Here is a 17,586-nt window from a genome sequence, read left to right on the forward strand (position 1 = left end):
AATATAAACACTGACTAGGTTGTGAAACTTTGTTTCATTCTCCTCCAGAGAAGAACAAGGATCAACCACAAAAGGAAACAACCAATTTGTTTTTCTCTTATATGGTATATGCTTAATCCCAAACAAACTAGTAGAATCTACTGTAATTAACCAGCTTCTGACTTTGGTTCTTTTGCTCAGTAGAAAAACATCAGGAGTTCACCATTAATAACACATTTTTAGATAACATGGGTGAAGTAAGAGGAAACAGTCACAAAAAATCCCAAGAAAGTGTTGAGCATCTTTTTACTGAAAGACAACAAATACAAGTGAGCCATTAATAGTGGCAAATATATAGGGCGGGCAGGGGGAGATCTCAATCAGCCTTTTCATGTTTTATTCATTCTTAAGTAAGAAAGCCTTACCCTCTGTCCAGTTTTTGCCTTTACCAACAAAACCAGACAACTGGCATTGCATATATCCACTTTCAGATTGCCACATCAATTATTATTTCAGCCCTGACACGCTGACAGCAAAGGAGGAATTTTCTGGTCCGCAAGTAGACAAACCAGATGCTCTAAACCAGAGATACTCAGTCTGTGGCCCACCCTACCTGCAGTCTATCCCTATTAGCCTTTTCCCCATAAGAAGTTGCCTGTTAAGATACATGATGACGGTGCAATATTGGGTGTATTGAATTTACGGAAAAGGCCCTTCTCTCCTTAAAAAGAAGCTACGTGCTCGACTCAACCAAAAAGCTGGATCTATTTCCAAAACAAATAGATTTAAATAATTAAAATAATAAATACAGGAGGGACTTTATAAGCAGAGAAGCACAGATTTTAAGACTATTAGCTAAAATCAACATGCACCTGTAACAGCACAGTGTATGTTACAAAACTCTAATGTGTTAATTAATCTTCTGCCAGGTGGTCCCAACAGATTATTGGTAAGAACTACAAATCACCTGTGATTTATCCAACACAACTCTGAGATAATCTGCAAGTGCAGTATGTATCGAGAAGCAAAACAGACACATGATGGTGGACAACAGACATACAGAATCATCATGTTCTGTTCAGATTATTTTTCTAAATTAGGACAGTCCAGCCTTATCAACTATAGAGCCCACTCCTTTTTGCAAGAGTCTCCTCACATTTCACTCTAAGCTTGCCATCTGCTTTCTAAGTGAACAACCATATGAAAGCAGAGAAGTCTCTCGTCATTGGGGAAGAAAAAATGGTAGATCAGATGGAATTATGCTTCAGGCTGAATATGCTGAATTATGCTTCACAGGCTGTGAGACTAAACTAACCTAAAGTAGTGATTTAACAGACATGAACTCAGCTGTTTTACTTACAGTGAGCAATAACCCTTAAAAAATACTTGTATAAATATTTATGTAATTAATACAACTTTAAAACCATTCAGACCTTTTTACTTATATGGCACAGTAAAATTTCCAGTGTGTAAGAAGGTCTGCATGATCAAACTACAACCACATTTCAAGCACATTTCAGTCTCTGATATCCTGTAGGTTTAGTTTTAATCTATATTTTTCCACTTAATCCAACAACAAAACAGTCAGTTCACTTAATTTGTTTTCTCATTTTCTTCTGGTACCTGTCACCATGCTTTGCACTTACTGAACAGTTAAAATTATATATTTTTTTTTCCCTACTATTGGCCAAAAAGATAGCAAGTGCACCAGAACACATATACATATATTTTAAGGCTTATATTAGTATATCTATAAAATCATGTTTTAATCACTCATTGTTTATACAGAAGATAAATATTTGCTTATTTAAGGTTATCTTTTACAAAGTCATTTTCTCATTATTATGCTCTCTTTGTACTCTCTTATTCTGCTCCCCACCCCCCCACCCCCCGGGGTATATATTCTGAAATTTCATGCATACCATAAAGTATCTTTGGAATGTTACAGTATAATTGTTTAGAGAAACATTTAATGGATGAGTAAGCATCAAGAGGCCATGGTTAAGGGAAAAGAAAAGTTAAAATGCTAGAATCACTTTGTATTGAATGATCTTCTCAGCATGAGGACAGAGAATGGACATTTGATCCAAAAATCTGATATTGACTCAAGCGATAGAAAACCAACAGCTAGCATCGAAGCACATGAATCCATCCAAACACCTAACAAAACATCTGCTACCACCCACCTCTTTCAAACCAGACTTTAGTCACTGTCTCTTAAAGCAATCAAGTGCTATAGGGTATTCTTTGATCAATAACATTATGATAGGGAATTACTTGATCTTGGCTATTTTTTCTTAACTGGATGCTTGGTTTCCCAATTTACAATACAAATAATTTGCATGTGCAGGATACAGAAATGCAACAGAAGCAACTGGAAGAAAAGCTGGGCACTGAGTACAGAGGCAGCTAAAAAAAAGCTGAACATTCTTTCACTACAGGATACTGCTGGAGACAATATGCTGTAAATTAAATTTTCCTGAATTCCCTGAAGGACTGCTCCTCCCAGAGATTCTACAAATCCATTAGCAAAGGCCCATCTTTATAGTTTCCTTGGGGCTTATTTACTGAAGAGAGTTTAAAAAAGCACACCCAGAATAAAACGTACGGTGTATCAGAGGCAGAGGAGTGGGACAAATCAGGCCTAACCTTACATAATCGATTCATAACCTGATTATTAGAGCACAGCTGAGATGGTTTTTACTCCCAGTTCCTCCTCCTCCTCCCCATACTTTTTTAAGTCAAGGAAAAGCAAAATAATTACCTCCCTACCTGAATTTCTGATCCGAGGAATGGATACTAAGGCAGGAGAGGTACCATATGCTGACATGCACTGCTCTGGAAATTAAGCAGTTCTTTTAGCACCAGTGTTAAAAAAGCCGAGCTTCCTATATGCTTGTGTCACAGCTGAATCTTGTCTTATGATTGGGCACCTAAAATCTCTGTTCAAGTGGATTCTGTTGTGCTTAACAACATATGAATTCCAGCTGGTGCAGTACAATCTCTCCTAGCTTCATACTTGCACAGAATTTTCAGAAATCTAGTATCTTTGAGGAACTTCTATTTCTGCATTAAATTTGGTGGAGAACAGGTTACAAGTTAAGAAAATTAATTAGAAACACATAAGTAGTGTGATTCAATAAATCTCATCTTGTTAATAAACTCATGAACTAGTAGCACAAGTTCTGCTATGCAGCCTTCTGGTTCCAAACCCAATATATTTCCCAAAATTTCTCATCTATTTGTAAAATGTGTGAATCTAAATCACATGTAAAAATAATGGATTGCACATGCTGCTTGATTAAGGCTTTAAGAAGTATTTGCAGGCACATAAGATTTCAAGGGACTTCCCAGGTCACTATGTTTGTAACCTACTATCAGAAACACTATCTGAAATAACCTCTTCGAAAAGACATACATCTCAATCTTAAAATCAGTTTTCTTTTTGCATACCCTCCCTTAAATTATCTCAAGATTAGGATATTTCTTTTAATTTCCAGCTTAATTCATTAAAGATCCCATCCAGTGGCCACTTAGATGAAACTTCAGATTGTGTAGGAAAAGTTTTTACATCCTCAAGTTTTTCTTTCTCTTCTCTTCAACAACACAATGACCCAGATGTTGCTGTCAGATAAATTCACTGTTTTAAATCTACTTTTTTTTTTTTTTTCTAATGCCATACTCAAATGCAAATATAAATATTCCACAGGTAACTTTTTCTGTAACTACTTTAACTTGGTGAAATATAGGGAACCATAATACTACTGCTAATTTTTAAACCAAGTGTATAGATTCCATCTTGTGTTACAATAACCATACCAGAGCCTGTAAGCATGTCTTTGGGGGTTAGGGTAACAGGGAACACAACACAGTTTACAAAGACGTCTAACAAACAAGGGTATGTTAATCTTTTCAGCCACTTAAATACAGGAAAATCAAAAGCGAATGTCTTCCTACCATAGCATCACAAAACCCAACCTCAAATACTTGCATCTTAATGCCTGCTGGGATGTTTTCTGCTAACCATCCATTAGATTTCTTATAATACTCAGTACACACATTCTTCCACAAGCCGGATTGATTTCTTCCACAGTTTAACTTGCTTTTGCCAAAGTCTCTTTTAATTCAGCATTGGCTGCCTGCCTAACAAAACAACCTTTCTTCATGCCAGAACTGTCATCTTCAGTCGCACAAGACGTATCTTACTTACAAACATGTTTAACGAGCCCAATGTTTAATACTTGAAGAACTGCTATTTTAAAATGATCTCTAGCAAAACTTAAACAGATACAGAAGTGGTCAGTACCTAAACCTTGGCAGAGGGTAAGGGGGAAGAAGGGAATCATTCTCAAGAAAGATTTTATTTCCTTTTGTTTTTAAATACACCTTTTAAAGAGAAAACCTTAAGCTAGTCATTAGAACATGAAAGCGCAGGCACTTAACCACAGACAGCAGTGAGAAATGTAAGGTTCATTCTGAACCCAAAGTTGAAAGCTTCATACTCAGTGTGAAGTCATCATTACATAATGATCCCAAGCACCATAAAGTTGTCTTCTATTGAAAAGACTAGCTTTTAAATGTAAGAATCTGAAAACTTTAGTAAGTTATCAACTATTGCTAGTGACCGAAAAAAATCCATCTAAATAAACCTGTTGCTCTATTTGGCTATTGTAACTTTAGTCACAGCCGAACAACAATACCTGTGTAAGAAGTTGTTCTTCAGTCAGATTATTGATCCAACGAGTATACCGCTCAGTAGAGTCCAGTGGCTCCCTTCTGACTTGGCAACCAACAATCTAAAGCAAAATGAGATAAATCACATACTGTAAACTGCTGTACACCTACAAGGCAACAAAACAAGATTATAAAATAAGTATTCAAAACATGGTAAATCCAAGAATTAAAATTATTTATACATTCTTTATTAGCCCTCTTCTATGTTCATAATATAGTATAGTATTATGTAATATAATATGTCACAGTTGCTCTGCTCAAATGTCAAATAGTTACAGACTTTCAAAGGTCTCTAGAAAACTAACACTGAGAAGTGTCTTTCCAACAGCTTCAGTCTTGGGAATATTTGAAACATTTTGGTTGAAATTTTCAAAAGAAAGACATCCAAAGGCAGACATCTAGAATGCAAAATTTCAACCAAAATAGTTAAAGTTTGTCAAATGAAAATTAGAACTTGGATAACACCAGACAATCGTACCAACAGTGCCATAACCTATAATACCACACATTACTTATAATTCATATAAAATAAGGAGAAAAAAGAAAAATCTGTATTTTGATCTGTCTCATTCATGGTAGAACAATGTAGACACCCCATTTTGATTTGTTCAATGAAGTACTATATACCCATTCAAACAACATTTTCTTCCCTAATACTGTTCTGTAGCTGTACAGATTAAATATTAACTTTAATATTCTGAACACTTATTGGTCTAATAAATAGCTTCCAACTGCATCAAACAGAATATTAGAGGGATTTCATATTATCTGTAGCTGCATAGACACATATTAATGCAATTTCACACAAACACTAAACCACTTTACAAATATCTGGTTAGATGAAGAAGCCACCAAGGAGAACCCTAGGAGTGTGACTATACAGAACTCTGCTGTTTGCTGCTCTTAATGGGCTGTAGTCTACCCTAAACCCGCAGGGTACTACAGGACTTAATTATAGATGCAAAGTAAGCTGATACTGTTTTATACCAACTACTGCACTCCTGTCATACTCTGAGTGTCTATTTCTCTTCCAGATTTTTATGGGTACTTCCTGGTGCATTTGTTCATTGGGAATTAACACCAAAACATAGGTATTAGCATTTCTGAACACTAATTCCAGATAATCAAGTTCTGTTCAAGAACAGTGTGGAAAACTTATTTGTTTTACTTTCCACCCTAAGCATTCACAAGGAATGTAAGTATATATACTGAGCACAGCAAGTTTAAATCTTTCAGGTATCTCTATTTACAGAGCTTTAAACCCCACACAGATGTAAGTAGTCAGGATAGAATTCTGCATGTGCAGTTATGAACAGTTTTGATGTGGGAACAAAAACACCACGAAGAGATCTTGCTGGGGGACTCCTGGCAATGAAACATCACAATTTAGATTATGATTAAATACAATCAAAATAACAAACATGAAAAGAAAAAGAAAACATATTTGCTTATCCCATAAGAATAAAACAGAATGTCTCTGAACTATTAAATTTTTCCTCAACGACAACTATGAATTATTATGGACAACTCCAATCCTAATTTTGTCCTGAATTACAGCTAAGTAATACTAAGACATTTTCCAAAGGTTAACCCCAAATTCTTTTAAACTGAATATCAATTAGAAGAGTTCATATATGCATTTTTAAAGGGGGCACTTCACAGATATAAAAATTCCACAGAAGTTGTGTCAGATGTACATATATTCTGTTCTGTGAGGATGATTTTTGAAGAATAGAACTATATACAGAACTCTTACTAGTATTCATTAACCAAGATCTCATTAACCTCCTCTTGCCTATCATGGGATTTATAACTTACAAAGACACTTTACAAAACCACGCATAAAAGACAGAATGGAAAAATCACAAAACACTTCTTTTTCTCAAAAGATATTCTATAACAATACAATATGGAAACTTAGCTTCTTTATTCAAATAGTCACAATCTAAGCTGAACAAACACAGAATCACAAACAGCTTTCACAAAGTAAGAGATAAAAAGGAGAACCTCGATTTTTTCCTGAAAACCTGGTTTTCAATTAGAGCCAAGTAGTAAGTGCAGTCATCAATATGCAACTTGAAATTTAAATGAGAAGCAGACAACAGATTTTCAGATTTTTACATTAATTTCTGACCAGTCTGACCATTTTCATAAATGCTGTTGATAGTTTAACCAATCTTAAAAAAATGTTGAATTCGGTTGTTCAGCTAAAGGGCTGTAATTCCCTGAAGTCCAAAGAATCATTGGTTCAAATCTCAACTCCTTATGCTTCCAGAGAAAATTTAATGTGTTTGATCAATTATCTGTACATACACTCAAGGAGAGGTGAAGGCAGACAGAATAACTGCAATTAAATTGGATCCTGACAGCTCTTTTCTGTATCATACATCACTTTTTGTAATTTCTAGAGTTTGACTTAGAATCCAAGCCAAAATTTCCTCCTCTTTCCACAGAGCCATATACATAATTCCACTGCACACTCCAATTTATTTCTCTGATTTTGGCTTGTAACAACGACTCTGTACTTACTGTATGTAGGTCTTAAAATATGTTGAGTCTTTTGGAATTAAAAACACCATAATTAGGGAAAAAAGCCTCATCAAATAAACAAGTTATTTAGGAATTACTGTTATAGCAGTGATGTAAATCCAGAACAGAAAAAACAAAGGGTTACATTGAATTTCACCATAACTTCGGGCAGAATCCTTGGAACTGTAACTTTACAAACTCCTATCAACTGATATGCCTAATGGCAAGACAGAGTGAGAGGATAACAATCTAGAGCCTTATATACAAACACACTAATCAAAAAAATAGGTTTTATTTTTTGTACACAAAAATTTTGTTTTCTACAGCAAAGCTTAACCTAATGTTTAGAACAATAGTAAAACCAGTATAAGATATTAATCTAGAAAAATATAGAAAGAAATACAGCAGAAAGTAACAGAATTGGTCTCTGACCTTTATGAGTCGTATGTTAGAGTAACTCAGTGTTTCAAGAATCCAATTACATATTTTATCTAATCCAGTTAAAACTTAGAATAATCACTGGTGTGACCCTTCTGTTGTGACTCAAAGTCCCTTTAGCAGCACATTAAACACCTAAAGGTTCATGGCATTAAGTCTAAATGTAGTTTTACTAGAATTGATGGCAAAGGTTTAGAACAATGAGCTATCTCCAAAGCAGTAGATTTCACTTCCATGACTAAACAGGATACAGTCAATGACTCTTGGTCCTTGAATTCTCAAAATAAGACTCTAAAACCCTCCATACTGCAATCACTAATAAAGTGTTATGATGACCTAGTCTAGTATCAATGAACACTAAAAAGAAAGAACAGTAAAACCAAGGCTGAGAATTAATGTGAGAAAGAAAAGCTACTAGCTGGAAAAAATGAAGATAGTGCAAAATGTAACTTAGAAAAACAAGATTTTCTGAGACTGTTTCTCCAAATGATATTTGGACTATTTCCTATTTCTCCAAATGATATTTGGACTATTTCTTATTTCTCCAAATGATATTTAATATACCATATTTTTCCCCCTCACCTTTGGCTTTTCTTAGTCTTTTCTAGTTTGATCTCTAAAAGGCAGGCGTTATTGATGAATGAAATGGCTCCAATGAAGTTAATATAAAGATGAGGTTAAGATTTCACTCTAATTTCTTCCATACACACTGAATAGGATCATTATCTAAACAATAAAATATCATAATACATACTTAGCTATCTTATACTTATCTCATATATAGAATTAAAGGAAGACAGACAGGAAAAGAGGGACTAATATACTTAAAACTTTACTAAAATATCTTCCATAGTAGTGGCTTTAAGTTTGCCTTTTCTTAAAATTACCTAAACATTCTATCTACACATACAACTATAGTATTTATTTCCAGAAGGCTTTCTAATTATTCCTGAAATCTATTCTTTCACAAGCAAATTGAATGGCTGTCTTCTCTCCTCCTCATCATCCAAAACACCAAACCCACAACCTGACAATGCCTTTCTTTAAAAGCAAAGGAACAAAACAGTGATAGTTGGATGTTCTTAGTGGCCTTTCCTAAGGCTTCCATGGATGTACCAAACCCATCAGCAGGGCACATAAAAGCAAGGATCTTCCTCCTGCAGAAGATAGCATTGTAAAACATCATTTAACCACATTCTTTAGATTTAATGGTATCATAGCAAAATACTTTTAACAATATAAATGCATGTTATTTACAATAGCTGCATTTTGATCTTGCAACACAGCAGGAAAAAAACTACAAATGCATAACAAAGTCAACATTTTGTAAGAAGTGAAATGTTCACACTTCCCTCTACCCTAACATAACAGTGAAGTGTTTTGCACAGCACACAGACTTCCTGCTTTCTTTTCATTCTCAGAACCAATACCACTCAAGACTGCTTGTATCATCATCTTGAGAGGTCTTCTACAGACAAATCTTTAAATTATCACTATGCAATCAAACTTTTTTCTAGAACCTCAGCCAAAAAAATGCCACACCTTTCTGCTCATTAGCTGTACCAGTCCCGTCCCAATGGGACTCTGACTCATGACTGGGATTCTTGACTTATACGGTTGCAAGATAAACATCACCAACAGAGTTGTTTGATACAGCTTCTGTAAAGCATAGCTCATTTAACCAGCTTCTTTCATCCAATCAAAACCAGGATTATTTAGAGTACAAACGGATTCCTCTAGTTCCCCTGTGTATGGTGTGGCATCAGAAGCAACTGCACACGGTTCCCATTTCCTCCATGTCTCGCACAGCTTTTATATTCACTTCACTGAGTATTTCCTTATAGCTTCTAAACTGAAGTGAGAAGTTTTTCACTGTTGCTTCCTTCATAAGTTTTCAAATACTTTGATAAAAATCTTTCTGGCCTATTTTACACCCATTCAGACTTCCAGAAAATGAAAGAAACTCTCTGTATTAGAAATATTTTTTCAATATTTTGCATATATGTTTCTATGCAAAAATTGGAGTTCATCCAAGTTTCAACTTTTTGGTAGCTAATTAGGTAAGCTTGTTTTTATTATTTCAAATGCTAAGTGTATACTGGCATATACCTGTACCTAAATTAAACTACATAATATATACAACAAATGCAATATGCTTCATATTCCAACTGGAAACCTGCTGTAATTCAGTATTTATATTACTTGTACAGGAAGCAGTAACATGTGCCATCAACACAAATTTTTTCTGGTTTATAGCAAAGACTATGGTAGTTCATGGAAGAACAAAACTCTAATCAAGAGAGAAAATCATGGCAATACTTTCTGCTACAACATCAGATGAGGTAATTCACTTTCTGGACAGACAATTACTTTTTTATGTATTAAATCTAACTTCTGGGTTATTTAGCAATTTACTTAATTGCATTCAGTACTGGCCTTTCTGGAAAGAAATACAAAACAATTTATAATTTATGGCAGCAAGAAACAGTGATAGGTAAGAACATTAAGAGCATAAAATAGTGGTCTGGTTTTATCTTAACTACCAACAAATACATACGCCGAAAAGCCATACAAGAAACTTTTAAAAACATAAATGGCTTAAAATGAGCTTTGTAGGAGGAAGTGGCCAAATATAAGCACCTATCTTATGGCCCTACAGTCCTGCCTGGCCTCCAGACACCGCTTCACAGAAGGACCAGGCCTCTAGTATCTGCCAGCCCTGGCCAGATGGTCTCAGACAGCCTAAAGTGTCAAAACAGCATTATATGTCTATGTTTAGGCACCTGAATCACTCCTCTCTAATAACTCTACCACTTCACATGATTAGGAGTGGAGTTAATTAATTGAATCTAAATAAGATTGTCAGAATCAAAGTCATGGATATATACTTTATGCCACCACATTTAAAATATTTTCAGGAGTTAGAGTACTATAAAACTAATAAATTATAATTTTGATACCATTAAAACAGTACAAACAACAATATAAAACTAGAATAATGGGGTTCTGCATGAAACAGATGTTCTAAACTGGTCACAGTACACTGGGCTAGCCACGATGTATGAAACCTGATGAGCAAATTCAACCAACTTGGTGATCAATGCAAGCTTCAGAATTATGATCACTTTCAGATGATCTAGGCAGGATTGTTACAAACCTTACAAAACGGTACTATGAGCACATATAGTCACTGTTCTGTGAGTTACAAAACTGTTCCACTAAAATACTAAAATAGTATGTATATGATCACATATCTGATATGTACAAAACCCAGCATTCTATACCCAGCAGCAGTATCATTCATCCACTTACATGCTACAACTTGTTTCAACTTTTCACGAGTGTTTGTTTTTAAATGCAATATTCAGGTAGAGATGTTTTCATCATTTTAGGTTTTTATGTTTTGCCTTGCACATATAAATGGAAAAGGAAGTGGGTGAGAGGAAACAAAGATTAAATGAATTGACTGTAATTAAAAACAACATACTTTCTGCAGATGTGGCGCTTTTTTGGTTTTTAATCACTACAACTTCCCCTAACACAAAGAATCTTTCTTATTCAGGAGACAGCCTATAGGTCAGAACCCTCCTGTTGCACTAAAGAGGAAATGAGGATGAAAAATTAATTGGTCTCCAATTTTATCCCAATTTTTTCCATCCTAGTTTTATAAAGAGGGGAAATGAACAAAAACGGGCAAAAGCATAATGTCTCTCTAAGGTATATACATATATACAATGTTTTCTTATAATGCATCTTTTTTTAAGGAACTTTGTTTTATTAAGGTTTTTTAATTAACCAACCAATAGTGATAGTGAAGCAGGTATTGGAAAAATATGTATTTTTAGCAAGGAAAAATCCACAGCCTTCCTGTACAAAATTGCTTCCCTCAACTTATGGTATTAAATGAAATGCAACTTTCAAAGGTTAAGTACAAAACTTTCTACACACTGAGAAAAAGTGTGGAGTGTTGAGTTTCGTGTTAGAAATATGACTGAATGATGTAAACCTCCTAGAAAAGAATTTAATTAACCACTTAGTGAAGCTTTAATTAGAAATAGCATGACATATGATCGTAGATAATGTTCCATGAGAAGAAAGACTATTCAAATAACAAGCAATACAGGAAGGATTATCTCTAGTGCCCAATACCTTTTCCCCCAGTATGCCTCTTTATGATTGCCCACAGAGGGAAATTTCCTAAACTGAAAAAGCTAATAAGAGACATTTACCTAATCCTGAACATTTAAGAACAGTTTTTGTTAATCATGCCTACATCTTGATGTGTGAAGTAAAGGTAGATGTCACTTGTGCTGTCTCCAAACCCTACTTCCATTATTTTTGTTGTATTAATTTCCACTTCTGTCCCCCCCTCCATTCATGTGACACTGCAAACATATCCTGAAATTCAGAAGAAAACTTGGCAGGAGAGTGAAAATTTTTCTGTCTTCCCTCTGTATTGATTTCTTTGGTTTTAATTCATGTAATATTTTAAATATTACCTGCTTGTAAAAACTTCTATAAAAGTTTTAATTTTTTTTTTCCTGGGTGTGCACAGTGCCCTTTACAAATGCCTGTATTTCTACACCTTTGTCTAAAAGATCAGCAAAGCTTTAGGTGTTGGTACCTCTAAAACTAGCTGTTACAAGTATGGATCAGCAGCATCCCTAGTATGTTTTATTGGTAGTGTCAAGTAGAAATCTACCATGAAAAGAGCAATTGATTGAAACAGTCTAGGATCTCTTTTCAAGTAGACATGAAACAGTGCTTGAAGCGTAATTTTTTATGGCACAGCTTTGACTCAGCATTATCTTGTTAGGTCACCCACTTCTCACAGGAAAGATGATTAACACAATCTTCCACGAGTATTTATTTATAATTTTGTCAGAATAGCTAGAATTTTATTATGTTAACTAGCATGATTGTAAAACTAAGATTTAACCATTAAAATATCTAAGTATTGGGTAAGCTTTTCAGCCAGTGGTAATAAACATTGTTTCACTCATTTTAAGTAAATGTGAACAAGTGATTACACATATATTATTTGTTCCTTCACCCAGTTAAGGTAAAGAAGAAGAATATTTGGAATTGTATGTTAAAATCTATTTTAATTGCTTAATACTAGAACAGGCAAACAAGATCATCTTGAAGAAATTTATCAGCTCTGTTTTCAGTTCTGCTTCTTATTATTAATTATTTTCTCTAAGTAAGAAAGTTCTATATAGCTAAATCTGCATTTTGTAGAAATATATTGGGAGATAGATAGATAGATAGATAGATAGATAGATAGATAGATAGATAGATAGATAGATAGATAGATAGATAGATAGATAGATAGATAGATAGGATATTATTGGATGGTCTTCCTTCAAATTGTGGTGGTGCTACAGAAGAAACTGTCCATAAAACATTAACCATTAAGGAAATAAAATTGTGTCAATAATAACAATTCCTCTTTAGGCCCGATTTAACTACCATCTAACCAAATTTCCCTTATGCTATCACATATTCCATTAAAAGTAACATTAACTACAAGAATTCATAAAGTTTCTCTAAAACTCAAGAGAATTTGTATTTGGATAATGTGACAAAATTACAGGGTGGTTAATCCAAAAACCTATATTACCTGAAAGATAAAGAGAGATATACAAAATACAGCTATTTACTGAGTACACTTTACATTGAGTTCAGGACAAGTACATGGTGATTACAGGAACTAGAACAACTACTTTAATCAATAAGAAACTTATATGGCAGAGCAACAGCTAAACAGATTAGATATTTATACCAACAATTAGCATTTTGGATTTGGACCTTACTAAAAACAAGCTTTGAAATGTAATGTTGTTAAAAATACTGAAATTTTATTTAAATTATATTGTGTTTGTCTAGAGGCCCATGATCTTCTATTTTTTAATGCAGCAGAATGATGAAATGATTGAATATACTAGTGGCTTTAAGAAGTATTTTGTGATCATCAACACAATCAAAAAAGGAAAATAAATGGAAGGAATATTTACGTGGTTAAAAATCTTTCCAAAACTATTTACTGAGTGAAGAAGGTAGTAAAATGTATTTCCTCTCCCCTCCATTTTCAGTGGAGGAAACAGTGTTCTTCAAAACACATAACACCTGTGAGGTAATTTGCATTAGGTGTAAATATACAAAACACACCCTAGTGTACTTGAAGCATGTTCTAAAAATTATAAAACATGTTGATAGTGCTGAGTCCTCAGAGAATCATTAGGTCAGGCGAATATCCATTTCCACAGATGTTTTTATCCTGTAGCAATCCATTTTTAAGAACACCTGTGAAGCGTTCTGCTTGGCACTAGTTCAAGTCCCAAGTCCACAATAGGATGTTAGGTGTTTGTTTTCAGAACATTAAAAAAAAAAAGAGTAATTAAAACCCAAGGAAGTCTGAACTTTCTTTAGTGAATTTATATGAAAAAAAGCAAGAAGTGAAGGTTGTGTAATCAGAATGACCACAGCTGAGTATCACACCAGATGTACATTTGAAAAGGATGTTGTCATACATATGAAATCGTGAAATACAAACATGACATTTTTGGAAAAACTTCAAGTATCACTGAAGAGATACTACAGCAAGTCTGTAGATACTACAGCAGATTAAATGAGTTTCAGAAGTCCTTTCTGTATGCAAATGAGTAAGACCCAGAATTTTGATAACTAGCTTAGGTAGGAAAAAGTACCAGGCCTAAGAAGTCCTCATTCAAAACCTGCCATCCTGGGATAAAAAAGATCTGAGGGGTCAACCTTTCTAATACACTAGTGCACCTGCAATGTGATGCAAATTAAGTAAACTCTTTGGACCCTGTCAAGAAGCTTATATAACCAGTCCTTTGCATAAAGCTTAAGAATAGTCAAAAAGAGCAATAAGTTTGCACAATTTCTATTTTAAAACCAATTTCTCTTGTGTCTGTAGCTCCACAAAGTGTGATTGGATTAATAATAGTTATCACCACAGCAAAATATCTAAACACGAGGAAGGGATCTTAATTTTTAAATGTTTCATGCTTCAGACATAGTTTTAAAAATTAAAAATGTTGAAAGTCTACATTACAATCAGAAATTCATGAGTATCAAACTCTAGTAATAACCATCGTTTGATGGGGTTGTTGGCATGTGGAGGCCATATTAAACACAAATTTAATTACAAAGTGGTGTAAGTTGGGATGTTTCTCATTTGGGATATTTGATTAAATATAGAACAGACTTAAACTGACATGATGACTTTGAAAATGCACTGCGGTTTTTCAGAAATACCAAATTAAAAAGAATCTCTAAGGAAGCTGCCTAATAAAAAGCAAAGACACAGATGAATTCCAGCAGATCTGGGTGATATAGATGGAAAGGCTCAATTAATGAAAACCACCATAAGAATAATAATCTCATTGTCAAACAAAGAATTTTCATATTCTTCAGTGCAGAGAAAGAAAAGGAATCATATTTTCTCCTCTTAAATAGACTCCACTGTCACCACTTTAGTACAAAACATTCATACAACTGCTGCTCTAGTTTCTATCCTCCATACCAGAAGAAGATTATTGAAATATTATAAATAACTTTTAAAAACCTTTAATGACAATTTCCCAAAGTCATAAATATATATATTTTTGCAAGTATGTATACTGCATAGCCTTAATTTAGAGTTACATTTTTCATAGGCTGCAGAGAAATGTTAAAGACCTGTAGTTTGTTTATGGTGTGCAGTATATGGGAACTGAGTACAAAGTATTCACGTTCTAATGACCAGAATACTTAGACTAGTTCATGAAAAAGCCTCCTCAGACCTGCTTGGCTCATTTAGTGGAGCAAATTCTTATTAACAGGGTCAAACGAAGAAATTTGATCTATTCATCTACCCTTCATGACATGCCACTATCCAATTAATTTCTCTTTATTAGCTGTTCTATGAATTAATGCTTATATTAAAACTAAACTCTATAGGCACTGCTTGCTAGGACGTGCCTGGGCAACACACACTGATGTGTCTCAAATATACCAAGTAAGGCAGACAGACGGAGAGCTGATGAAAATTAACAAAGGCAAACAAAGACTACTTAAGTTCTACACAATGAAGATTTTAATCAAGTTCATGTCCAAAATGAAAGCATTTCTTGCTAAGCTATATGCAACAAATGGAAGACAAAACAATAAAATGGAGATTGGTAAAACCTGGACTTCAGTAAAAGGCACAGAATAAGAGAAGATCACCAACAACCATTAAATTGTTGCACACAGGAAGGATGGAATTTAAATGGAGGGACTTTTCTATTACACCGAACAGGGAGGTAATATTTCAGCATGATGTAGTTATGCTTAATGACAGTTTAGCAAAGCTTCACATATGCTTACTATCTTTTCACACCTGCAATTTTACATACAAGATACTACTTAGCTATTTTTGAAGTCCAGACCAAACACTGCCTAATTTAAGTAGAGAAAAGGTAATAAAATCCTTTATGAATAAAGGCTTAGGCTACAGAACAATGTTGCTGACCACTTCCTTAAAAAAGTAGATGAGGAATGGCAAAGCCACTCTTGAGGCAAATTTGTATCTTCTCACTCCTAAATGAAGTCCTTGTCCATTGGCATCACACTACTTCAATTAAACAAGACCTGATCTAAAGCTCCTAAAGAATAAGTCTTTTATAGACAGATATAACCCCAGTCTGCCCATATTCCAGGCTGACCAGAAGCTGTGGAACTGCTGTAAGAGCAGATACAAGTCCTGCTATGTCCTGGGTTGAGTGGTGGAGTTTTTTGGTGGCAGGGGAGGGGGCTATCGGGGTGGCCCCCTGTGAGAAGCTTCTCGAAGCTCCCCCAGCTCCAAGTCAGCTCCACTTCTGTTTGGGAAATTGAGCCAATCGCCTGCGCCTCTGCGATAAAGTATTTAAGAAGGGACGTGGTGACGTGCAGACTTGTGAGGAGGAGTTGCTGCAGCTGCCTGAACACCAAGGTCAGTGGAGGAACGGAGGAAGAAAGGAGGGGGGAGGTGTGCCGGAGCAGAGACCCCCCTGTATCCTGTGGTGAGACGGCAGGGCGGCCCCCCCCCCTGCCACCCATGAAGATCTACGGTGGAGCAGACATTGATTTATGGCCTGTGGCTCCTGCTCAGATGATCAAGGTTCTGCGCCCGAAGAAGGCCGGGGTCTCATGGGAAAAGGTAGCCCCACTGCTGTAATTCAGTGCTGGGAGGATTGCAGCATGTGGGGGAGTCCCACGCCTGAGCAGCTCGGGAAGGGCTGCAGCCGTGGGAGGGAATCCAGTCGGAGGAAGTTAGTGACCCATGACGGAGCAGTGTGGGGAATGCTGCGGCCCATGGGAGGAATTCATGTCGGAGAAAGTTTGTGGAGGACTGTCTCCTGTGAGAGGGGGACCACGATGGGGCAGGAGGAACAAGTTCCAGACACTCCCCTCACCGAAGATAAGGGAAGTGGCAGCGCTGACTGCACCCCCCATTCCCTGCCCCTGCGCCACTGGGGGAGGAGGTAGAGATATCGGGAGCAGAGCTGAGCCCAGGAAGAAGGGAGGGGTGGGGGGAAGGTGTTCTCAAGATGTGGCAATGCTTCTCACTGTCCTACTCTGTTATGTGTTGTTAGTGTCTGTAATAAATGTATGGGTTTTTTTCTTCCCCTAACGAGTCTGCCTTTTGCTCATGATCATAAAGGGGATTTTTTCCCCATCCCAGTCCTATCTCGAACCCCAAGCCTGGCTCTCTGTCCCTTCTCATTGCCGGAGGGGAAGGGAGACAGAGCTGCTGCATTGTGGTTGGCTGCCAACCAGGCCTAAACCACAACATGCTAATACTGTTGTAAGGCAGGAAATATTAGCTAGGGTTCAGCAGTGCTCTAATCACAGCTATAAAGTTTTCAGCTGGAGCAA

The 17,586-nt window shown here is 35.7% G+C and overlaps 1 protein-coding gene across 2 annotated transcripts in view; it reads right to left on the bottom strand.

Annotated features, from left to right (window-relative positions):
- B3GNTL1 (UDP-GlcNAc:betaGal beta-1,3-N-acetylglucosaminyltransferase like 1) overlaps positions 1–17,586 on the bottom strand; it is a 132,810-nt gene that overhangs the window by 87,729 nt on the left and 27,495 nt on the right. For both annotated transcript variants that reach the window (XM_042802365.1, XM_042802364.1), the window contains exon 6: positions 4,680–4,775. In XM_042802365.1, coding sequence (XP_042658299.1) covers positions 4,680–4,775 — 96 coding nt within the window. The remainder of the gene's footprint in view (positions 1–4,679; positions 4,776–17,586) is intronic.

The sequence above is a fragment of the Tyto alba genome, unplaced genomic scaffold (genome assembly GCF_018691265.1).
Source record: "Tyto alba isolate M040663 unplaced genomic scaffold, T.alba_DEE_v4.0 Super-Scaffold_39, whole genome shotgun sequence".
Classification (NCBI taxonomy): Eukaryota; Metazoa; Chordata; class Aves; order Strigiformes; family Tytonidae; genus Tyto; species Tyto alba.